Below are 26,479 nucleotides of genomic sequence, written 5' to 3'. Positions count from 1 at the left end.
TGGGTTGGCTTTATTCTCAGGCTGGCTGTTTCTAGGAGATGCCAAGGATGGCTAGCAGTGGCTCTAGGTTCACATTCTAGCAGCTTAGAAACCCCAACAGGCCAAGCACTCCTCTTTGTCCAACAGTTACAGTTAAAGCCCTGAGACTGACTCCTACTGGAAGAGATTAGGTCATATGTCCACCCCTTAATCCATCAGGCTTGGTTGAGCTTAAGTAGCATGCCTACCTCCATCAGCTCCACTCAAACCATTTGACTTGGAAAAGGATGGGGGGAGAGCCCCCAAAGGAAAATCAAGGTGCAGCTACCAAAAGAAGGGACATGGATGTTAGCCAGGCAAAAATGGTAGGTGAAAGGAGGGTAATAGAAGTAGAGAAAGTGAGACAGAGTTGTGTTAAAAGATAAGTAAGAATTGGTCAAAAGAAATGAGAGGGTAAGGAAGAACCCAACACTGAACATTAGAACTAGAGTGGAAGATACCATGATATAAGAATTTTTATGGCACTTAAACTCAGACTTGCTGCTCAATAAACGGGGGAGAGGTAATTTCTTATATAAAAAACAACTTTAAAAAAATTGAGGTATAATTGACATACATTATATTACTTTCAGGTGTACAAGATAATGATTCAATACTTGTAAATATTTCAAAATAATCACCACAATAAGTCCAGGTAACATCTGTCATCACACATAGTTACAGAATTTTTTTCTTCTGATGAGAACTTTTAAGATTTACTCTCTTAGCAACTTTCAACTATACAACACGGTATTACTAACTACAGTCGCCATGCTGTACCTCGCCATGACTTATTTATTTTATATCTGGAAGTTTTTTCCTTTTGACTCCCTCCATCCATTTCACCTACCTCCCCACCCTTCACCTCCGGCAAGCACCTACCTGTTATCTTTTTCTATGGGCTTTTTGGGGGTTTTCTTTCCACATATAAGTGAAATCAAACGGCAATGATTGGCAGTCTTCCTCCATCTGACTTTTTCCCTTATAATACACTCGGCGTCCATCCATGTTGCCGAAGATGGCAAGATCTCCTTTTTGTCTGCTGAGCAGTAGTCCATTATATATATCTACCACATCATTAACCATTCATCCATCAATGGACACCTAGGTTGTTTCCAAATCTTGGCTATTGTAAATAGTGCTGCAATGAACTTAGGGGTGCATATATCTTTTCCAGTTAATATTTTCATTTTCTTCAGATAAATATCCAGATGTGGAATTGCTGGATCATATGGTAGCTCTATTTTCCATTTTTTTAAAGGAAACTCCATACGGTTTTCCATAATGGCTCCACCAATTTATAACCCCACCAACAGTGTACAAGGTTCCTTTTTCTCTTTGTTATTTGTTGTCTCTTTGATAAATAGCTATTCTAACAGATGTGAGATGATATCTCATTGGGGTTTTTATTTGCATTTCCCTGATGATTAGTGATATTGTACATCTTTTTGTGTACCTGTTGGCTGTCTGCATGTATTCTTTGGAAAAAATGTCTAGTCAGGTCCTCTGCCCATTTTTTAAATCAGGCTGTTCATTTTTTTTTTTTTTTTCGATGTCAAGTTACATGAGTCTTTGTATATTTGGGATATTAACCCCTTATGGGATATATTGTTTTCAAATACCTTCTCCCATTTAGTAGGTTGCCTTTTTATTTTGTTGATTGTTTCCTTTGCTGTGCAGAAGCTTTTTAGTTTGATGTTTATTTATTTTTGCTTTTGTTTCCATTGTCTGAGGAAACAGATTAAAAAAAATATTGCTAATACCAGTGTCAAAGAGCATACTGCCTACATTTTCTTCTAGGAGACTTATGGTTTCAGGTCTTATGTTTAAGTCTTTAATCCATTTTGAGGTGATTTTTGTATATGGTGTGAGAAAGCAGTCCAGTTTCATTCTTTTGCATGTAGACATCCAGTTTTCTCAACACCATTTATTGAAGAGACTGTCCTTTCCCCATTGTATAGTCTTGGCTCTTTTGTTTTATAGTAATTGACCATATATGCATGGTTTTATTCTGAGCTCTCTATCCTGTTCAATTGATTTAGTGCCTTTTTTTAATGCCAATACCATACTATTTTGATTACTATAGCTTTGTAATATAGTTTGAAATCAGGACAGATGATGCTCCAGATTTGTTCTTCTTTCTCAGGATTGCTTTGGTTATTTGAGGTCTTTTGTGGTTCTGTACAAATTTTAGAATTGTTTGTTCTAGTTCTGTAAAAAATGGCATTGGAATTTTGATAAAGATTGCTTTGAATCTGTAGATCACTTTGGGTAGTATGGACATTTATTTTAACAATATTAATTCTTCCAATCCATGAGCACAGACTATCTTCCCACTTACTTGTGTCTTCTTCATGTTCTTTCATTAGTTTCTTATAGTTTTCAGTGTACAGGTCTTTACCTCCTATCTATTTTTGATGTAATTGTAAATAGGATAGTTTTGTTAATGTCTCTGTTAGTTTTTTACTAGTATATATAATGCAACTGATTTCTGTACATGATTTTGTATCCTGCAATTAGTTCTCACAGTTTTTTGATGGAGTCTTTAGGGTTTTCTATATATAGTATCATGCAGTAGTGACCATTTTACATTTTCATTTCCAATTTGGATGTCTTTTATCTTTTTCTTGTCTACTTGCTCTGGCTAAGACTTCCAATATATTGGTAAGAGTGGATATTCTTGTCTTGTTCCTCTTCTTAGAGAAAACATTTTCATCGGTATGATGTTAGCTGTGGGCTTGCATATATGGCCTTTATTATGTTGAGGTACATTCCCTCTAAAAGAGAATTTCTATTACTAGCAGCATCCATTTAGTTATGAAAGAACTCTTTATATTTCAAAGTCAAATGAGAAACAAGAGGGACTCTTTTTTAAAGAACTGAATCTCAAATTCCTCTGCCAAAAACTGACTTATTAAACTTCAGGTTGAATTAAAGACCAGTTCAGAAGATGTTCCAAAATTTCCATCTTTCTCTTCTCACACAAGCAATAATTCTTCACTTCTCCATCTCTAAGTTCTCTATTCATTCTCCCACTTCTAAACCCAAAGAATACTAATACATTCCAAAATAGCATTTCCATATACCCAAGTTTCTGGATCTAGCTGAGGTAAATTTTTGGTCATGCCAATTCCTAAGCTCTTTTCTAAGTATTCTTTGCCTTGGACAACTCCATTTTCAAAAGTAGTTTAAGATAATTTATACATGCATCTAATCCAAATAGACTGCCTTCAGTGGAAAGAAACAAGCAGTCTCTAATGCACTCACTCTAGGGCTCCATGCTGATACAGGCCACCACACCCATGTCCAGGCCTAGCCTCCTCCCTGAATGTTGAGGAAGCCCATTTAATGAATGACTTCTGAGTTGGACTGTTTATAAGGGGCCTCACTGAACCCCATAGGCTTTCCACAGCTCAAGTCCTTGGAAAACATTTTTCAGATTCTGTGCAAGTCATGTGTGATTAGTGCCAGTTACGTTTGATTAATCAAAAATCTATATTTGGTATACAGTTTTCAGAGGGAATGTTTTAATTCTACAGCTTTAAGTGTCCATATTGTCAAGTGATATGAGAACCCAAAACCCCAGATTAATATTTGGAGATCATGATAACATTGACTTCACATGTTAAGGTAAGAATAATGTGGATTCATGACTTTGCATATAAATGTACAACTATTCTGTCCCCATTGGCAGAGCATGGGTTTGGTACTAATCCATCTACACCACCTTAGCATCCCCCCTTGGACACTGTCAGCCTGCAGGCATTTACAACATGCCCAGAAGAATGCAACCAATGACTAGGATATAACAAAGACAACTGGCCCTGCTGACAATTGATTTTCACCCAATGGCAGCAATTTGGATGGAGAGAAATGGAAAAATATAGGATAAGTCATCTTTTATGAGGTCAAGTCTGCAGGACACTAGGTCTGTCTCACTTCACGCAGCTATTGAAACCAAACTCAAATGAAAGAGTACCTAAGGAAGGAAGAGAAAAATAAACCACTCTCTAAGCACATTTACTGGAAAACAGTGTTTAACTATTGAAGGTTTAGGATAGAATTTAGGATGATTCCTCTCTGTTAGATCCCTTAGCACTCTACCACTATTCCTAAAATCTTTCATAATCATACTAGTTTTTCATGACATCAAAAGCCAAAACAGCATAAGTTGCTGGAAAGTGTCTCAAATTACCTTAAAGACTACAAAGGATTTAGACTTCTACATGTAAAATGATCGTGGCCTCTTTTCTAGGCTTTTGGAGTATAACTTTCATAAGTCAGTAGGCCCACCAGAGTAATTAAATTAAATAGATTAAAATATACTGTTTACTGAGTTTTGGTGAAGTTTTATCTTGTGTATTTGAATGACAGGATAAAGTAGTATATTGCAAATTTCATATATTCCTTACTCTCTCTCTCTACTCCAGCCCCGTTTCAGCCTTTGGAAGTAGGTGTCTCCAGTACGCTGACACCGTTTGTTCCTTCAGCCGTTGATCACATTACTCTGTAGCTTTCCCATATTCATTTTCTATGTCAAGACAAACCTCGTGGCCCTCTGTTAAGACAGCCTGATTAACGCTGTCTTTCATTAGTATTTCATGTTCCTGTTCTCCATTTTACCTGCACTCTGCCCTTTCATGTGGAAACCATCCTTCATATGAGCTGGAAATGCTCTTTCACTCACCTTCTCTTCTAAAGCCCTTAAGCTCGCTAATGCATGAATGGGTATGGGTATGGATGAAATAGTACTCAAACGTACACATGGTGTTGTGAAATATATCGATATTTTATTAGTTTTATTCCAGGTAAACACATTTAACCAAATTGCAAATTACATCACAATTGAAGTTAGATAGAAAATCCCACCACATAGGACTTCTGAGGTTTGGTACAGTAGTTTGTTTTGATGGCTTCATGTATACAATCACTATAGTCAGTATTACACTTGCCACACTTACAGCTTATAGCTACAGGGTAGGAGAAATAAGGAGTAACATGGCGTGGGCATCCTGGGATTTCTACAGTCTTGTACATGAAGTCTCTATATGTACAAACATCCTGGGACAGAGCATATTTGGGAAGAAACAGCTTGCCATTGAAGTCCTGAGGAAAGAATTAAAAAAGGAGCATACTGTGATAGGACTTTAGAAAGTATATAGATAATGGAAACAGATAAAAATCAATTCACTTATATTCCTTTGTCACAAACAGGACTGGAAGAGGATTCCTTAGTTCCATTCCCCGGTACTAACTCAATATATCCACACTAAATCCCATAGAGACAAAAGTGACACCCCCTCTTTTACCTTATATCATGAGAACAAGATAAGTTTTAAATAAATTTTGGAAGTAAAACTGTTATAAAATTATCTGTATCCACTGTGCTGAGTAGGTACTGTAACCTGTGTACTCTACCTCTACAGAGCCAATAACTGTTAGATTTTGGAAATGAGGTTGTGTTTTATCTCATTTTCTCTCTGGATAGAAATGGACTGAGTCTAGGTTTATCTAATTTTCAGCTAAAAGAAGTGAAATGAACTACATACCCGTGTCATACAATATCCAGCACAGATGGTAGTGTTGATGGTTAGGCAGTAAGCACACTCTTTCCTTTCGACATGCATCATATACTCAGTTGGAATACAAAGAGCCATTGCTTGCCCACATGCAAGGCCAAAAAGCATGGACATCAGGAAGATAGCAGTCATGCTAAATCAAAGATAAAATTAAAGAATCTATTACATGTATCCTTTAGGACATTCAGAAGGGACATTCAGAAAGAGCTATAATGTGTGTGTATGTGTGTGTGTGTGTAAATATATGTATTTATTGAATGCCTTCTTTGTCCTAGGCCCTATATTAGGTGTTTTTACATAGTTAATACTCTCAGTAACCTTTCTTCATGTATTTAGATGTGGCTATGATCCACATACCCCATAGTGACAGAGCTCACATAGTGAAAGTCCTGTTTGCAGGTGCCACTTAGCTCCACTGGGCAGTGAAATGGCAAGCCTGAAACACTATAACAGAAAAGTGGCAGGGACACGTATGTCAACTAAGTACAAAATAATTCATTCAATGGAAACAATCAAAATACCTGCCTTTATCATTATAAGAAGTGAGTTAACAGGCTTCAGTAAGGGCTTTCCCAGAAATGTGCTTTTCTAAAAACTTTGATTCAATAGCTTAAAAGGCCAACAAACTGGTCATAATAAGAAAAGGCAAAGAAATCAAGGAAGTGCATAATCAAACTTCAGTACCAGCTCAATGCAAACAGTCTTGCATATGATTCTACCCAATGCCTGTCAAGAAAGACAAGGCTAAAGGTCAGCTAAATCTACCACTGGTGTTAAGGGGCTAACCCAGAAATCTAAAAACCCCTCTTCTCAACCCTTAGGATATCCTTTAAGGTTGAAAGAATTAGAGTTGGAAAAATAAAATTATTTTACACAGAAATTGTATGGAATTCATTATCTTAAAAAGATTGTGGAGGCAAAAAATACAGATTGACACAATGAGAGTAATACAATCAAGGATGACAGGTCCACTGTAAGTTAGCCAGGAAAGTAAAATAAGTTTTGGGTGAACGGAAGACAACAGAGGATCCACTGTGCCTCAGGCAGAATACGTATCTCTGTAGAGCCTGTCTGATGAAGAGTGTGTTCACTATCAACTGGACTTTGTAATGAGTTGGATAATGTTATGACTTATAATAATTTAAGTTTTGCTACTGAGAGAGGGTAATCAAGTTTCAGACTTTTGGATGTAAGTTGATCACTTCAAAGATTGTACAGTTAGCTAGGCATATTTGGATTTTTTTCCTTCTCAAGTATCATTGTCAGAAAAGAAAATACATATCTTAATGGAGTAGTATTACCTTTGAACACAAACTTGTTTTATTATTCTATTAAATAAATTATAATTCATTAAATGTTGTTATTCAATCATGAAAAATGTATCAAGATTTTTCTCAATTTTTTCCTCAAATCTATCAATTATATCCCAAGAGCATCTTTAAGCTACATACACTGAAACTTCCATTAACTGAAATCTCATAGACTCTGCCTCAGTTAACAAGAATTTTTGTCTTTAATTAGCTTGTAAGAAAAAAATGAAACCACATTCAACAAGCTACCAGGTATTTATTTTAAATGTCAACTTCCAGAGATTAGTGGGCATTCCTACCAGTCTCCTGTTTGGAGAATGAGAATTGCCGATAAATTAGACAAACATATATTGAGCATTTAAAGTAGGCACTGACAGACACAAAATGGATAAGCTATGGTCTTTGACCTCAAGGGCTGACAGTCTAGTGTAGGAGATAACTATGAACACTAATAATAAAAATACATATTGTTTAACTGATAACACCAAGTGTTGGTGATGATTTTGAGCAACTAGAACTTTCATATGTTGCTGGTGGGATGGTTAAATGGTACATACAAATAGTTTGAAAATCAGTTTGTTTCTTATAAAATTAAACATACGCTTAACTGATCACCCAGCAATTCTACTCCTAGATAGTCACTCAAGATAAATAAGAACAAATGTTAACAAAAAGTAGGTAGTATTTTAAGTGCTCTGAATGACTTGAAATTATCACTCTGACACCCACAATAATCAAAGAGTTTTTTTCCTATATAGACAAGGAAGTGAACTAACCCATTAAGAAGTGTTTTCTGGTGAATACTTTCAAATAAAATTTGCATATTTAAGCATTCCTTGGAGGTTTTTTGGTATTTCAATCACGGAGCAAAGTTATAAGAATTCCTTGCTCATGGAGTCTGGTTTTCTCAGTGCTTCACAAACGTGAGCTCCCTCTATGGTATAGAGCTGGTTCCATTATTTTAGAGCCACAGACTTAGAGGATCCTCTGCAGGATCTTAAAAATATCGACTGAGGTAGTCCAGGGGTTAAGACTTCACCTTCCAATGCAGTGGGTGCGGGTTCGATCCCTGGTCGGGGAGCTAAGATCCCACATGCCTTGCGGCCAACAGATATAAAACAGAAGAAATATTGTAACAAATTCAATAAAGACTTTAAAAATTGTCCACATCAAAAAAAAAAATAGACTGAGTAAATGATATAAAATATTCACCTGTCATGATCATATGGTTCTTGCCCATCTAGCCAGCCAGCTACTGAATTTTTGCCATAGGAAATAATTAACTTCACATATTTTAACTTTTAGCTCTATGTTCTATATAAAATAGATATGCGCTGACCTAGTGGTGAGAATATTGGTCCTGGAGTTAAGGAACAGAATTCTATTTCAAGATCTCCCATGGATCTATGAGAAATCGACTAAAATATTGAATCTATCTGGGCCTAATTTCCCCATCTGCAAAACAGAAAAAGACAAGTACACTTGATCCTTTTTAAAACTGTAGAAGAAAAAACAGTTTTGGAACTTTTACCCATTGTTGTCATATTCATTATGGACACTTTACATTGTCTGAAGTTCCTCTTATAAATGTAAAACTCCAAATTAACAAAAAGAAAAATTAAAAGTGCTGAATCATCAGCAGCAGTAGCTATATAACTTAGTAAAGAAAGTAAGAATTATTCTTTCTCCTTTATTGCAAATAGTAAAACTTCACCCAAAGAATCTTTCTGGGGCTCAATTTCTTCAGCTGTAAAAGAAAAGGCTTAGAACCACAAGATGATCAGGAAGGAATTTTCAGCACAAATAGACTATGATCCTATGTGATAAATTAGTGTCCGGTCCCTGGTCTAAGAGATAGTGACCTAGAATTATGCTTCCAGGTTTTATTGCAATTGTGTGTAACTGAGAAATTAAGAAATCTGTACCTTCATTTTTCCATATACTCCTTCCTAAAATCATAATAAGTATAAAACAATACATGTGAAGCACTTGGAATGCTACAGAAAACTATGTAACTATATAATACTGAGTATATAAATCAGTGTTAGTTAATACCTCCCTAGATGATCTGCCACAGTTTCTCCTTTATTGTCACCTGGATTCTCATCCTCTGTAACTTAATTGCCTCTTTTAAAATCATTCATAAATGATTTATTGAGCACCTAAACAGAGGTGTGATTTTAGGCCCTAAATAATGAGAGATGCCCTTTTCAGTGCCATGACCACTATATCTACACTTTCAACATTTGTACTTATTCCAAGATATCCTCTTTCCTTTGCCCCTTACCCAGCCTTTTCTCTCATCTTTTTGTTCTCACTACCTTCATTCTTAAGCACATTTCTCTCTAATCTGCTAATTGCCTTCACCAATCTTTTCTCCCCAAATCCCTTACTGTGCTATGAAAAGAATCAATTGTCCACCCTGTGAACTCCAGGAAGTTCACTAAAGCAATACAGTTTTCTAGAGAGCAAAATGTACTATAAGTCGGGTGTGTGCTTTGGAAACTATCCAAGGGGGGTTAGCTATAACTAAAACAATAAAGAGTAAATTACCTCTGCAGGTACCCAAAACTGAAGTTATTCCCAACTTTTCTCAGAAGTACATTATCATCAAAGATAACCATTAGTAATTGACAGGATTTAATACACAGATTATTTAACTGATTAAAACATTTAAATCAAATGTAAATAGTAAGGGAAGGCCATGAATATCAATCAGCCTTCATTAGGAAATTGACCAATTTTTCCTCTTCTTTGAAGTCAGTAGAATATTTTCTTACCCTTACATATGTAGTTCATTCATCTTCACCTATCACTGAACAATTTTGGAGCAATAACTAGAATTTCTAGAGCCTATCAAAGCAAATTGTCACTCAGCATTTGCCATTTTGAAATAAATGCTAAAATGATGAAAATGAAAATAATTTAGAATAACAACATTTCATTTCACAATGCCTTCTCAGTGTAGACACCTACCTTACTTTGCATTGGGGAGCTGATGCTGTAATGACCCAGACTAGAAGCTCTTGGTTCATTTTATACCCTTCAGGATAATTCCTCTCTGATCTTCTTGTTTATATAATCACGTTTGAATTACCGCTTCCTTATCTAAAAACCATCTATTGAAAATTCATACTGAACCCCAAATAAAATGTGTTTAGACAAACAATTTCACAACATCTTCCTCTGGAAACTCTGACATTATTGCAGCACGAATTTCCTTTTCTCCTATTTCAAAATAAAATTACCCTTGTAAATATATCCTTTATTAATATTTATTAATAAAGGAGAAAAACACAGAAGGATAAAAAACAAATTCAAAACAAAAAACCCTTAAACAGGGCTTCCCTGGTGGCGCAGTGGTTGAGAGTCCGCCTGCCGATGCAGGGGACACGGGTTCGTGCCCCGGTCCAGGAAGATCCCACATGCCGCGGAGCGGCTGGGCCCGTGAGCCATGGCCGCTGAGCCTGCGCGTCCGGAGCCTGTGCTCTGCAACGGGAGAGGCCACAACAGTGAGAGGCCCGCGTAGCACAAAAAAAAAAAAAAAAAAAAAAAAAAACCCTTAAACATCATCTAAGTAAGTCTTGGGAATGAAAATTTTTGGGGGGCTTGAGTGCCCCAAATTTTACCTAAATGTTCATTTAGAGATATATATAATTATTGCTCATCTATAAAGCAAAGGTAACTTCTTTATGGTAATCCAGGACAATTGGCATACATCTTGCTGATTAAAACCTCCCCAAAATTAGTTCAAAATATCGTATTTGTTTTTTCTTTGGATTTAAAAAATAATAAGTAAAATTTACATGTGGGAAACAATATCATTTAAGTAAATGGCCAAATATTTTGAGATGTCAAAATGATTGAGTGCAAATCCTGGCTCTGCCATTTACTAGTTATATGACTTTAGCATGCTTGAGCTCTCTTTACTTCAGTTTCTTTACCTATTTAAAGATAATATCAGTTTCTTAAGAACTGCTTTTGCTGCATCCCATAGGTTTTGGGTTGTTGTGCTTTCATTGTCTTTTGTTTCTAGGTATTTTTTAATTTCTTCTTTGATTTCTTCAATGACCTCTTGGTTATTTAGTAGCATATTGTTTAGCCTCCATGTGTTTGTGTTTTTTACGTTTTTTTCCCTGTGATTGATTTCTAATCTCATAGCGTTGTGGTCAGAAAACATGCTTGATACGATTTCAATTTTCTTAAATTTTCCGAGGCTTGATTTGTGACCCAAGATGTGATCTATCCTGAAGAACATTCCATGTGCACTTGAGAAGAAAATGCATTCTGCTGCTTTCAGATGGAATGTCCTATAAATATCAGTTAAGTCTATCTGGTCTAATGTGTCATTTAAGGCTTGTGTTTCCTTATTAATTTTCTGTCTGGATGATCTATCCATTGGTATAAGTAGAGGGTTAAAGTCTCCCACTATTACTGTGTTACTGTCAATTTCCCCTTTTATGGCTGTTAGCATTTGCCTTAGGTATTGAGGTGCTCCTATGTTGGGTGTATAAATATTTACTATTGCCATCATCAAAAAATCTGCAAACTATAAATCCTGGAAAGGGTGTGGAGAAAAGGGAACCCTCTTGCACTGTTGGTGGGAATGTTAATTGATACAACCATTATGGAGAACAGTATGGAGGTTCCTTAAAAAACTAAAAATAGAACTACCATATGACCCAGCAATCTCACTACTAGGCATATGCCCAGAGAAAACCATAATTCAGAAAGACACATGCACCCCAATGTTCATTGCAGCACTATTTACAATAGCCAGGACATGGAAGCAACCTAAATATCCATCAACAGAGGAATGGATAAAGAAGATGTGGTACACATATACAATGGAATATTACTCAGCAAGAAAAAGGAACAAAATTGGGTCATTTGTAGAGACATGGATGGACCTAGAGAGTGTCATACAGAGTGAAATAAGCCAAAAAGAGAAAAACAAATATCATATATTAATGCATATATGTGGAATCTAAAACAATGGTATTGATGATCTTATTTGCAAAGCAGAAATAGAGACACAGATGTAGAGAACAAACATATGGATACCAAGGGGGAAGGGGGTGTGGGATGAATTGGGAGATGGGGATTGACATATATACATTATTGATACTATGTATAAAATAGATAACTAATAAGAACCTACTGTGTAGCACAGGGAACTCTACTTGATGCTCTGCGGTGACCTAAATGGGAAGGAAATCCAAAAAAAGTGGATATATGTATACGTATAGCTGATTTACTTTGCTGTACAGTAGAAACTAACACAACATTGTAAAGCAACTATACTCCAATTAAAAAAACTAGCTCACAAATTTTTTTAATTTTTTAGAATTTAAAAAGTGATAATATTAGTGTTTATGTAAAGCACTTAACACAGTGTCTGGCATATAATAAGTGCTCAATAAATGGGAGGAAATCTATAATAACTCAACTTTTATTTAGTTACAGAACCTAGTACATAGTAGGCAATTATTACATTTGTTGAGTGCATAAATGGCTGAGGGGGTGCATGAATAAATAATTACTGAATTTTTGGTACCAACATACACTTTTCTCCATTCCATAGTTGTAACTCAATTTTACCCCTTTTAACCCATTTGTGTCACTGTAACAAAGGCAATATGCCAAAAGTTCAATGAGAATATCCCATTGCCCTCAGCAAAAAGTCTAAACTCCTTAGTATTATTTACCAAGTCCCTCACAATGTATTTTATCTCTCTAGTTTTATCTTTCACCATCTCCCACCTTCCCCCTACCTTCCCTACCTTTTCTCCACTTCCTATGTTTTTCAGCCACACTGCATGAGTTCCTCAGATTAGTCACATCCTTTCTTGCCTCCAAGTCTTTTCATATGTCATTCCTTCTATCTGAAACATTTGCCTGATCCTTCATTCCATGCTTCATCTTATCCAACTCCTGCTCATTCTTTTTTTTTAAATGGGTTGTTCCTTTTTAATTTAAGATTCATTACTTATTTATTTATTTTATTTATTTTTGGCTGCATCGGGTCTTGGTTGCAGCATGCGGGATCTTCGTTGAGGCATGCGGGATTTTTCGCTACGGCGCGTCGGCTTTTTGTTGCAGCGTGCAGGCTTCTCTCTAGTTGTAGTGTGCAGGCTCCAGGGCACGTGAGCTCTGTAGTTGTGGCGCGTGGGTTCCAGAGAGCATGGGCTCTGTAGTTTGTGGCACAGCAGGCTCTCTAGTTGAGATGCGCAAGCTCAGTAGTTGTGGCTCACGGGCTTAGTTGCCCCGTGGCATGTGGGATCTTAGCTCCCTGCAGGGATCAAAGCTGCATCCCCTGCATTGTAAGGCAGATTCTTTACCACTGGACCACCAGGGAAGTCCCTCCTGCTCATTCTTTGCAAAGCCTTCTCTGTTTCCCCAAGGTCTTTCTCATGGTTAGTGGTTTTAAGAGAATTAGAGGAAATATATAGAATATCTGGCACATGGTAGATGCTCAATAAATCATAGATATTATAGATTATTGAAAATCCCATTAGTATTCACTTATCCTAGTCTATATTATTAATAAAAGTTATTGAAAAAAAAAGAGGCCTGGTATAGCTGAGTCTCCTTGGAGGGGAGATGGGAAGGTCAAGAAAGAATCTAGGATATATACCAGAAAAAGTCATTTTGGAGCCCTCAAATCTTGCGAATGTGAGCTACTGTGTAGTAAGGGAAGAACTATGAAAACAGGGAAAGGAACTTCCCTGGTGGCCCAGTGGTTAAAACTCCATGCTCCCAATGCAGGGGACCCGGGAATGATCCCTGGTCAGGGAACTAGATACCACATGCCACAACTAAAGATCCGCATGCCAGAACAAAGATTCCGCAGGCAGCAACGAAGATCTTGTGTGCTGCAACTAAGACCTAGCGTAGCCAAATAAATAATTTTTTTTTTTAAAGAAAAGAAAACAGGGAAAGTGGAAACGAGGGTGTCAAACTTAACCTGCTTCATGTGATGCTATGTTAAGACAAGAGTATGGTAACTCTGGGAACATTAGATGTTTGTTTCTAATGGAAGTAGTATCTCTGTGGTATGAAGTAGATTCAGGAATTCAGTTTCTAGCAGATTTATACACATGTCTCTGGGAAATATACATACACATAATAGGTAACTGATAAACACTTGGCCTATTACTAGAAGAACTATGATAAATATCACACATTTGAGTAATAGTTTTCTTTTCAAAAAAACTCTCACATATGTGATCTCATGCTGTTAAAAGAATCCAGGCAGATTGAACTTGCACTTCTGGCCTAGATTTACTCTCCCACATAAAATAACTATAAATAGGACAAAATATATGAAACAAGGTACTACACACACATTGAATATTAGACAGCAAAGGAAAGTGACCCCAGAGAAATGGGATGCAAAACAAGCAAACTATAGCTTACTTCCTGGAGAAAGTTTCTGGCCTACTGGTGTAGGGACGGGTACCAAGGAAGAGGCCAGACGTGTCCCCAAAATGAGGAGATGGACCTGGGAGTTCTTGGAGCTCAAGGCACCTAGAGTACAAAAGAAGAGTACTGGAGAGGAGAGAACTGTGCAGAGAGAAAATTCTAGAGATGTGTAGAGGATCTCTTTGAGTATTCAGCTAAAAACTGATAAACTCATGCCTGATGAGGCTGAGAAAATAAATATCTGAAATGTTTAAAAGGACAGTCCTGGGACTCACACAGATATAGGAATAGCACATGTTCCAACCAGCAACAGTGAAAACTCTCCTGATTCATGGGAAATTGAGTCATATACTTACAAAGATTTTGCCTCATTTGTGGGGAAAAATTAGCCCCAGACTAAATGCTATTCTGACCCTGCCTAGCAAAACTTAAAAGCAAGATCCCAAAGGATCAACTGTTTACCAATAACAGAACTGAGTCAAATAAGAAAGCTGAATAATATTTATAGAAACACAAAAATATCTGTGGAGAACAAAGTAGTAGTTACCAGTTGGGAGAGGGAAGGGGGGGAGGGGCAAGATAGGAGAAGGAGATTAAGAGGTACAAACTACTACAATAAAATAAATAAGTTACCAGGATATATTGTACAGCACAGGGAATATAGTCAATATTTAAGAACTTTAAATGGAGTATAATCCATTAAAATATTGAATCACTATGTTGTATACCTGAAACTAATATAATATTGTAAATCAACTATACTTCAATTCAAAAAAAGAATACAACAATATCTGGTACCCAAAAAGGTATAATCTATGATATGTGGCATTCAATGAACAAATTACTAGACATGCGAAGAAGCAAGAAAATACAACTCATGATGAAGAAAAAATTAATCAATTGAAACTGACCCAGAAATAATATATATAATAGAATTAGTAGACAAAAGAGATCAGAACATGACATTACCAAATGAATACAATAATTTTCCAGTAACTGATGCCAAAGAAATGGAAATTTGTAAGTTACCTGAGAAAGAATTCAAAATGATTATTTTAAAGAAGCTCAGCAAGATTCAAGGGAACGTAGACAGACAACTCAATGAACTCAGGAACACAATATATGAAAAAATAAGAACTTTAACAATGAGATAGAAATCATAAAAAATAAAGAACCAAACAGAAATCCTGGGGCTGAAGACTATGTAATCATATTGAACTCTCAGATATGAGTTAAAAGACAGGTCTGTTGAAAATAACCATAGCTACAATATTTTGTTAATGAATACATGATATAAAAAGATGTAAATTGGGGCATCAACAACATAAAGTTGGGGGGCAAATAAATGTGTAGAACATTTATGCAAATTAAGTTGTTATCAGCTTAAAAATAGACATAAATATGAGATGTTTATATAAGCCTCACAGTAATCACAAAGGAAAACCTATAATTGATACACAAATGAGAAATAGAAAAGAATCAAAGCATACAACTACAAAAAGTCAACAATTCACAAAGATGGCAAGAGAGGAAGAAAGAAAAAAAGAACTACAAAACAGTCAGAAAACAATTAACAAAATGATAATAGTAAATTCTTAAATATCAAAAATTACTCTAAATGTAAATGGTTTAAATTCTCCAAAAGACACATAGAGTGGCTGAATGGATTAAAAGAAAAGTCTCAATAATATGCCTATAAGAGACTCACTTAAGCTTTAAGGATACTCATAGGCCAAAACTGAAGGATGGAATAAGATATCCCGTGCAAATGGAAACCAAAAGAGAGCAGGGGCAGCTATACTTATACCATATAAAATAGACTTTAAATCAAAAGCTGTAACAAGAGACAAAGAAGGCCATTAAATAATGATAAAGGGGTCAATTCATCAAGAGGCTATAACAATTATAAATATATATGTATTCAATATTGGAGCACTTAAATATATTAAAAAATGATTAACAGATGTGAAGGCAGAAATAAACAGCAATGCAATAACAATAGGGGACTTAAATACCCCACTTCCAATAACGGATAGATTACCCAGACAGAAAATCAACACAAAAATAGTAGACTTGAAATATGCTTTAGGCCACACAGACCTAACAGACATATATGCAACATTAATTCCAATGGCAGCAGAATGTACATTCTTCTTAGGCACACATGGAACATTCTCTAGGATAGATCATATGTTAGGTCACAAAACAAGTCTTAACAATTTAAGAAGACTGAAATTATATCTAGCAACTTTTCTGACAACAATAGTATGAAAATACAAATCAATAATAGGAAAACTGGAAAATTTACAAATATGTGGAAATTAAAACAATATACTCCTGAACTACCAATGAGTCAAAGAAGAAATGAGAAAATGTCTTGAAACAAATGAAAATAGAAACACAATCTACTAAAACTTATGGGGTGTAGTAAAACCAGTTCTAAGAGGAAAGTTTAGAGTTACAAATGACTACATTAAGAAAAAAGAAAGGTATCATAGACAACCTACAATTATGCCTCAAGGAATTATAAAAAGAAGAATAAACTAAGCCCAAAGTTAGCAGAAGGAAGAAAATAATAAAGATTAGAGCAGAAATAAATGAAATTGAGACTAGACAGACTATAGAAACCAATGAAACTGGGTTGGGTATTTTTGAAAACATAAACAAAATGACGAACTTTTAATTAGACTCACAAAGAAAAAAAGGGAGATAACTCAAATAAAACTATAAAGGAAAAAAGGGACATTACAACTGACAACAGAAATACAAAGTACCATAAGAGACTATAAATAATTACATAGCAACAAATTAGATAACCTAGAAGAAATGGATAAATTCCTAGAAACTTACAAGCTACCAAGATTGAATCATGTAGTAATAGAAAATCTGAACAGATCAATAATGAGTAAGGAGATTGAATCATTAATCAAAAATCTCCCAAAAGTAAAAGCCTAGGACCAGATGGCTTTGCTGGTGAATTCCATTTTAAAAAGAATGAATACCAATCCTTTTCAAACTCTTCTCAAATAATTGAAGAGGAAAGAAAACTTCAAAATTCATTTTATGAGGTCAGCATTACACTGCTATTAAGCCATAAAAGGACACTAAAGACAAGAAAACTAGCTATTGTAAATAATGCTACATGGAAGCAACGTAAATGTCCATCAATGGAGGAATGGATAAGGAAGATGTGGTACATATATACAGTGGAATATTAGCCATAAAAAGGAACAAAATTGGGTCATTTGTAGAGCCGTGGATGGACGTAGAGAGTGTCATACAGAGTGAAATAAGTCAAAAAGAGAAAAACAAATATCATATATTAATGCATATATGTGGAATCTAGAAAAATGATATAGATGATCTTATTTGCAAAGGAGAAATAGAGATACAGACGTAGAGAACAAACGTATGGATACCAAGGGGGGAAGGGGGAGATGGGAGGAATTGGGAGATTGGGATTGACACATATACACTATTGATACTATGTATAAAATAGACAACTAATGAGAACATACTGTATAGCACAGGGAACTCTACTTAATGCATTGTGGTGACCTAAATGGGAAGGAAATCCAAAAAAGAGGGATTTTTATATATACATATATAAAAAATATGTATATACATATGTATGTATATACATACACATATACGTATATGTATAGCTGATTCATTTTGCTGTACAGTAGAAACTAACACAACATTGTAAAGCAACTATACTCCAATAAAAATTAATTACAGGGCTTCGCTGGTGGCGCAGTGGTTGAGAGTCTGCCTGCCAATGCAGGGGACACGGGTTCGTGCCCTGGTCCGGGAAGATCCCACAGGCCGTGGAGCAGCTGGGCCCGTGAGCCATGGCCGCTGAGCCTGCACATCTGGAGCCTGTGCTCCGCAGCGGGAGAGGCCACAACAGTGAGAGGCCCACGTACCACAAAAAACAAAACAAAACAAAACAAAAACAAAAACAAAAATTAATTACAAAGAATTTACTCTGTTACAATGCCAAGAAGCAATCAGGAGAATACCATCACCAATAGGATAAAGCTAATCCAAGTTCTAATGGTCTAATATTCCCCATTAGTAGCTAAATAGTGCAACTTATGCTGAAATTCACATGGAGTTAAGATGGACCTATTAATTTGGAGGAATAATTAAATATGAACAGTCAGGAAAATGTAAATACGGTAGTACTATTTCTTTTTTACCCATCTCAAGTCTCTTTTTAATTTAGAAATACTAAAATGCATTATGCATATTGTGGTTTGTTCTCAAATGACCACAGTTAGTATGTTAAGTTTTAGAGCATAGTAGTTTATTTAACACTAATTACAAATTCACTTATTGAATTAAATTTAAATGTTATAGCTTTTGTTATAGAGTTCCAAAGCTGAGAAAATATAAACAATTCAACATCTTTAAAAGAATAAAAAAAAAGAATGAAATAATGCCATTTGCAGCAACATGGATGGACCTAGAGATTGTCATACTGAGTGAAGTTGTCAGACAGAGAAAGACAAATATCATATGCTATCGCTTATAGGTGGAATCTAAAAAAATCGTACAAATGAACCTATTTACAAAACAGAAATAGAGTCACAGATGTAGAAAACAAACTTATGGTTACCAAGGGGGGAAAGGGGGGAGACGGATAAATTGGGAGATTGGGATTGACATGTACCCACTACTGTATATAAAATAGATAACTAATAAGAACCTGCTGTATAGCACAGGGAACTCTACTCAATACTCTGTAATGACATATATGGGAATAGAATCTTAAAAAAGAGTGGATATATGTATATGTACAACTGAATTGCTTTTTTTTTTTTTTTTTTTTTCGGTACGCAGGCCTCTCACTGTTGTGGCCTCTCCCACTGCAGAGCACAGGCTCTGGATGCGCAGGCTTAGCGGCCATGGCTCACGGGCGCAGCCACTCCACAGCACGTGGGATCTTCCAGGACCGGGGCACAGACCCGTGTCCCCTGCATTGGCAGGCGGACTCTCAACCACTGCGCCACCAGTGAAGCCCCAACTGAATCACTTTGCTGTACAACTGAAACTAACACAACATTGTAAATCAACTATATTTCAATAAAAAATTTAAAAAACAAACAACAAAAACAATGGGATACTACTATGCCTCCATTAGAATGGCTTAATTAAAAAGACTGAACATACCAAGTGCTACTGAAGATGTGGAAGACTAGAACTCTTATACATTGTTGATGGGAATATAAAATGGTGACCACTTTTGAAAATATTTTGAAGTCTCTTAAAAAGTTAAACATAAACATACCATGTGACCTACCCATTCCATTGCTAGCTCTTTTTCCAAGCAAAATAAAAGTGCATGCCAACACAAAAACTTGTATACAGATGTTTTAGCAGCTTTACTTGTAGTATCCAAACCCTGGAAACAACCCAAATGTCCAACAACAAGTGAATGAGTAAACAGTGGTATAACCATATAATAGAATACTACTCAGCAATAACAATGAATGAACTATTGATGTTAGACATAGATGAAACTCAAAATAATTATTCTGGGTAAAGAAGCCAAGCAAAAAAGAGTGCATGCTTTATGACTCCATTTGTATAAAATGTTATGAAATTCAAACTAACCTATGGTACATGAAGTACATCAGTGGTTTCCTGGGGACAAGGGGAGAGACAGAGGATGAGATTATGAAGAATATGAGCAAAATTTTGGTGGATATGGATATGTTCATTATTTTGATATCATGATGGTTTTAAAACTTATTAAATTGAATACTTTAAATATGTGCCATTAATTGTTAATTATATCTCAATAAAGATTTTTATAAAACTAAAAAAAAGACAAGAAAACTATAGGTTAAACTCTTAAATGAACATAGATTCAAAAATTTTAAACAAATGTTAGCAAACCAAATTCAACAACAGATTAAAAGGATCATGTACCACGATCAAGCATAATTTATCCCTGGGATGCAAGGATAGTTCAACATGAGCAAATAAATCAATGCAATACACCACATTAACAAAATGAATAATAAAAAGCATATGATCATCTCAATAGAAATAGAAAATATATTCAACAAAATTCGATGTCATTTCATGATAAAAAATCTCAACAAGTAAGGTATAGAAGGAAGGTACCTCAACATAATAAAGGCCATATATGATAAGTCCACAGCAAACACCATACTCAGTGGTGAAAAGTTAAAAATCTTCTCCTCCAAGATGAAAGCAAGACATGCAGGCTCACTACTGCCTTAATTCAACATAGTAAGGGAAGTCCTACTCACAGCAATTAGGGAAAAAAAGAAATAAAGGCATCCAAATTGCAAAAGAAGAAGTAAAGTGATCTCTGCAGATTACATAATCTTATACACAAAACCCTTAAAGACACCACCAAAAAAAAAAAAAAAATGTTAGACCTAATAAATGAATTCAGTAAAGTTGCAGGATACAAAATCAACATGCAAAAGTGAGTCACATTTCTATACATTAACAATGAACTAACAGAAAGAGAAATTAACAAACCAAACCCATTTAAAATAGCATCAAAAACAATAAAATACTTAGGAAAAATTTAACTAATGAGGTGAAAGACCTGTACACTGCAAACTATAAAAACACTGATGAAGTAAATTGAGGAAGTCACAAATAAAATGGAAAGATATGCTGTGTTGATGGACTGGAAGAATTAATATTGTTAAAATGTCTATAATACCCAAAGCAATCTACAGATTCAATGCAAATTCTATCAAAATTCCAATGGCATTTTCCACAAAAATAGAAATAATCCTAAAACTGTATGGAACCACAAAGGACCCTGAATAGCTAAAACAATCTTGAGAAAGAAGAACAAAGCCAAAGGCATCATGTTCCCTGATTTCAAACTACACTGCAAAGCTGTAGTCATAAAAACAGTATGGTATTGGCACAAAAACAGATACACAGATCAATGGAACAGAACAGAGAACCCCAAAATAAACCCGTGCACTTACGGTCAATTAATCTACAACAAAAGAGGCAAAAATATACAATGGAGAAAAGGCAGCCTCTTCAGTAAATGGTGTTGGGAAAAGTGGACAGTTACATGTGAAGAAATGAAACTGGACCCCTATCTTTTTTTTTTTTTTTTTTTGTGATACGCGGGCCTCTCACTGTTGTGGAGCACAGCCTCCGGACACGCAGGCTCAGCAGCATTGGCTCACGGGCCCAGCTGCTCCGTGGCATGTGGGATCTTCCTGGACCGGGGCATGAACCCGTGTCCCCTGCATTGGCAGGCGGACTCTCAATCACTGTGCCACCAGCGAAGCCCTGGACCCCTATCTTATACCACTCACAATAATTAACTCAGAATGGATTAAAGCTTAAACATAAGACCTGAAACCATAAAGTTCCTAGAAGAAAACATACAGGAAAATCTCCTTGATTTGTGTCTTGGCAATGGTCTTTTGGATATAACTCCAAAAGCACAGTCAACAGAAGCTAAAAGAAATTAGTGGGACTACATCAAACTAAAAACGCCCCCTGATTTGAAACTATACTGCAAAGTTACAGTCATAAAAAGCAGTATGGTACTGGCACAGAAACAGACATATAGATCAGTGGAACAGAATAGAAAGCCCAGAAACAAATCTACACACATGGTCAATTAATCTACAACAAAGGAGACAAGAATATACAATGGAGAAAAGACATTCTCTTCAATAAGTGATGCTGGGATAACTGGAGAGGTACAGGTAAAAGAATGAGATGAAAACATTTCCTCACATCATACAAAAAAAATAAAGTCAAAATGGATTAAAGAGCTAAATGTAAGACCTGAAATCATACAACTCCTGGAAGAAAACATAGGTAGAACACTCTTTGACATCATGGCAATATTTTTTTTTGATCTGCCTCCAAAAGCAAAAGAAATAAAAGCAAAATAAACAAATGGAACTTAATTAAACTTAAAAGATTTTGTGCAGCATAGGAAACCATCAGCAAAACAAAAAGATAACTTACTGAATGGGAGAAAATATTTGCAAATGATATGACCCATAAGGGATGATACCCGAAATTTATTTAAAAATTCATACAACTCAATATCAAACAACCCAATTTAAAAATGGGTAGAACATCTGAATAGATATTTTTCCAAAGAAGACATTCAGGTAGCTAACAGGACATGGAAAAATGCTTAACATAATTACTCATCAGAGAAATGCAAATCAAACCCACAATGAGATATCACAATATACCTATCAAAATGGCTATCGGGCTTCCCTGGTGGCGCAGTGGGTGAGAGTCCGCCTGCCGATGCAGGGGACACGGGTTCGTGCCCTGGTCCGGGAAGATCCCACATGCCGCGGAGCGGCTGGGCCCGTGAGCCATGGCCGCTGAGCCTGCGCGTCCGGAGCCTGGGCTCCGCAACGGGAGAGGCCATGGCAGTGAGTGGCCCGCGTACCGCAAAAAAAAAAAAAAAAAAAAAAAAAAAAAATGGCTATCATCAAAGTCTACAAATAAAAAGTGTTGGCAGGGTTGTAGAGAAAAGGGAACCCTAGTACACTGTTGGTGGGGTTGTAAATTAGTACAGCCATTATGGAAAACGGTATGGAGCTTCCTTATAAAACTACCATATGATCCAGCAATTCCACTGATGGGTATATATCCAAAGAAAATGAAAACACTATTTCAAAAAAATACATGCACCTCAATGTTCATAGCAGCATTATTTACAATAGCCAAGATATGGAAACAGCCTAAGTGCCCATCAAGAGATGAATGTAAAAAGAAGATGTAGTATATATACAATGGACTATTACTCAGCCATAAAAAAGAATGAAATTCTGCCATTTGCAATAATGTGGATGAACCTAGAGAGTATTATCCTTAGTGAAATAAGTGAGACAGAGAAAGACAAAACTCTGTTAGCATTTATATGTAGAATCTAAAAAATAATATAAACAAATGTATACAACAAAAACAGAAATAAACTCACAGATATAGAGAACAAGCTAGTGGTTACCAGTACAGATAGGGAAGAGCAGAGGGGTGATATAATGGTATGGGATTAAGAGACACAAACTACTATGTATAAAATAAATAAGAAACAAGGATATGTTGTACAGCACAGGGAAATATAGTCATTTTTTTGTAATAACTTTAAATGGAGTATAATCTATAAAAATATTGAATCACCATGTTGTACACCTGAATGTAATACAATATTGTAAATCATGTACACTTCAATTAAAAAAAAATAATAAAATTTTAAAGTCAAACTCATAGAAGCAGAGAGTAGAGTGGTGGTTTCCAGGGACTAAGAGTTGGGGAAAATTGGGAGATGTTGGTCAAAGAGTATAAGATTTTTGTTATAAGGTGAATAAGTCCTGGAGAATCTAATGTACAGTATAGTTAATAATAATTAATCCAGTTAATTATACTGTATTATAGACTTGAAATTTGCTACAAGAGTAAATTTTAGTGTTCTTACCACACACACACACAAATGATAACTATGTAAGGTGGTGGATGTGCTAATTAACTTGACTGTGGTAATCATTTCACAATTTATACATACATTAAATCATCACATTGTACTGCTTCAAAAATCATGTTGTACAGCTTAAATATATATAATTTTTTATCATTTGTACTTCAAGCTGGGGGAAAATGGTAAAAAATAAAATAAAAGAACTCTTATAGTTCAATAGCAAAAAACCAAATAATCCAATTTAAAAATGGACATATGATCTGAATAGACATTTTTCCATAGATGACTTACAGATGGCCAGTAAGTACACAAAAAGGTGCTAAACATCAGGAATCACTAGGAAAATGCAAATCAAAACCACAATAACATATCACCTCATACTTGTAAGAAAAGTTATTATCCAAAAGTCAAGAGATGAAAAATGTTGGCAAGGATGAAGAGAATGGAACCATTATACACTGTTGTGGGAATGTAAATTGGTACAAGCATTATGGAAAACAGTTTGGCAGTTCCTCAAAAAAATAAAATTAGAACTACCATATAAGCCAGTAATCCTACTCCTGGTTATATATCCAAAGGAAATGAAATCAGAATCTCAAAGAGGCATCTGTACTCCCATGTTCATGGCAACATTATTCATATAACCAAGACATGGATACAAACTAAGTGCTTATCAACAGATGAATGGATAAAGAAGATGTCTTACATGCACACACACACACACACACACACACACACTCATACACACACTGGAATATTATTATTCAGGCATAAAATAGAAGAAAATTCTTCCTTCTGCAGCAATATGGATGAACCTAAAGGATGTACTAAGTGAAATAAGCCAAAGACAAATACTGTACGGTATCACTTATATATGGAAGCCAAATAGAAAAAAAAAGCTGATTTCATAGAAACAGAGAATAAAATGTTTATTTCCAGGAGCTGGGTTTAGGGGAAAATAAGGATATGTAGGCCAAAGGATATAAACTTTCAATTACAAGAAGAATAAATTCCAAGGTTCTAATGTGTGTCATGGTGACTATAGTTAATAATAGGGTATTGTAAACTTGAAAGTTTCTGTGAGTAGATACTAAGCATTCTCATGACAGACAAAAAAAGAGCTAACTGTATTAGATGATGGATATATTAATTATCTTGATCTTGGTAATTATTCCACAATGTATATGTATATCAAATCATCATGTTGTATACTTTTAACATATACAATTATATTTGTCAATTACTCCTTAATAAATAAAGTTGGAAAAAGGTATTATAACTAACTTTTATATATTCAAGTAGTTAGAGGAAAAACTAAACATGTATAGACATGGAGATATAAAATGTCCAAATTGAACTTCTAAAGATAAAAACAACATTGTTTCTGATGAGAATACACTGAAGTAGGTTGATAGCAGATAAAGCATTACAGTGAAAAAGATTAGTAAAGTTAAATACATAGCAATACAAACTATTCTAAATAAATTACAGAGGTAAAAGGACTGAAAAAAAATGAACACTAAATGATTGAGTTGTGGAACAAATTTGAGATTCCAAATTTATGTGTAACTGTACCCCTGAAGGCAAGGGGCCCAGAAAAAAATACACTATACTAGCAGACTAAACAATAAAAACTATATGATCACCTCAATAAAGGCACACACACAAAAAACGTTTGGCAAAATCCAAACTCTATTCCTGACAAAATTATCAGCAAACTGGGGATAGAAGGAAACTTACTTAACTTAATAAAAGGCATCAACAAAAAAACTATGACTAACATCATACTTAATATCAAAAGATAGAATGCTTCACCCTGAAGACAGTGAAAAAGGCAAGAATGTCTGTTCCCATATCTTCTATTTAACAGTGCACTGGGGATAAGGTAAGAAACACAAAAAGGCATTGAGACTGGAAAGGAAGGAGTAACATTTTTAGTCACAAAAAGCATGATTATATATAAAACCTTATTGAATCTAAAAAAACTAATAGAACTTAATAAACTAATAGAGTTCAGCAAGATTAATATACAAAAATCGGTTGTATTTCTATACATAAACATCAAAATTTTAAAACAATTGTTATTATATTTGCATACCATAAAAACTGCTGCTTGAGGGTCTGGCTTCCAACTAGCCTGAATCTAGGTGCTGTGTGAGATGTTCCTGTTTGGGACATGACAGGCCTTTGCACCCCCCAGCCCCCAACTACTAGGAGCAACTAAGAATAAATTAAGCTGTTTGGACACTCAAAAAGGTTTGAGAGACAACCAAAAGCTAGGGCAGGGTTGAACAATAAATCCATCTCCTACATGAAACCACTCATTACAGACTACGAAAGGTGGCTATTTTATCCAATGCAACCACACATGGAACATTATCCAGGATAAATCATATGTTGTATGAGTTCTTTATACTTTTTGGATATTAACCCATTATCGGATATATGATTTACAGATATCTTCTCCCATTTGGTAGGTTGTCTTTTAGTTTTGTTGATGGTTTCCTTTTCTGTGAAGAAGCTTTTTAGTTTGACATAGTCCTGTTTGTTTATTTTTGCTTTTGTTTTTCTTGCCTGAGGAGACATATCCAGAAAGATATAGCTAAGACCAATGTCAAAGAATATGCTGCCTGTGTTTTCTTCTAGGACTTTTATGGTTTCAGGTCTTACATCCA

General features: G+C 35.4%; 1 protein-coding gene across 1 annotated transcript; it reads right to left on the bottom strand.

Annotated features, from left to right (window-relative positions):
• Positions 1–4,869: 4,869 nt before the first annotated feature.
• TSHB (thyroid stimulating hormone subunit beta) lies at positions 4,870–6,701 on the bottom strand. Its single transcript, XM_060006985.1, has 2 exons — positions 5,568–6,701; positions 4,870–5,124 (listed from the first exon to the last, which is right to left on the bottom strand). The coding sequence occupies exons 1-2, from the start codon at positions 5,727–5,729 to the stop codon at positions 4,870–4,872; spliced, it is 417 nt and encodes a 138-aa protein (XP_059862968.1). The 5' UTR covers positions 5,730–6,701.
• Between the last annotated feature and the right edge of the window lie 19,778 nt (positions 6,702–26,479).

This window comes from Delphinus delphis, chromosome 1 (assembly GCF_949987515.2).
Source record: "Delphinus delphis chromosome 1, mDelDel1.2, whole genome shotgun sequence".
NCBI lineage: Eukaryota > Metazoa > Chordata > Mammalia > Artiodactyla > Delphinidae > Delphinus > Delphinus delphis.
Note: the sequence above shows the minus strand (reverse complement) of the source record. Positions and strands in the feature narration are given on the sequence as shown.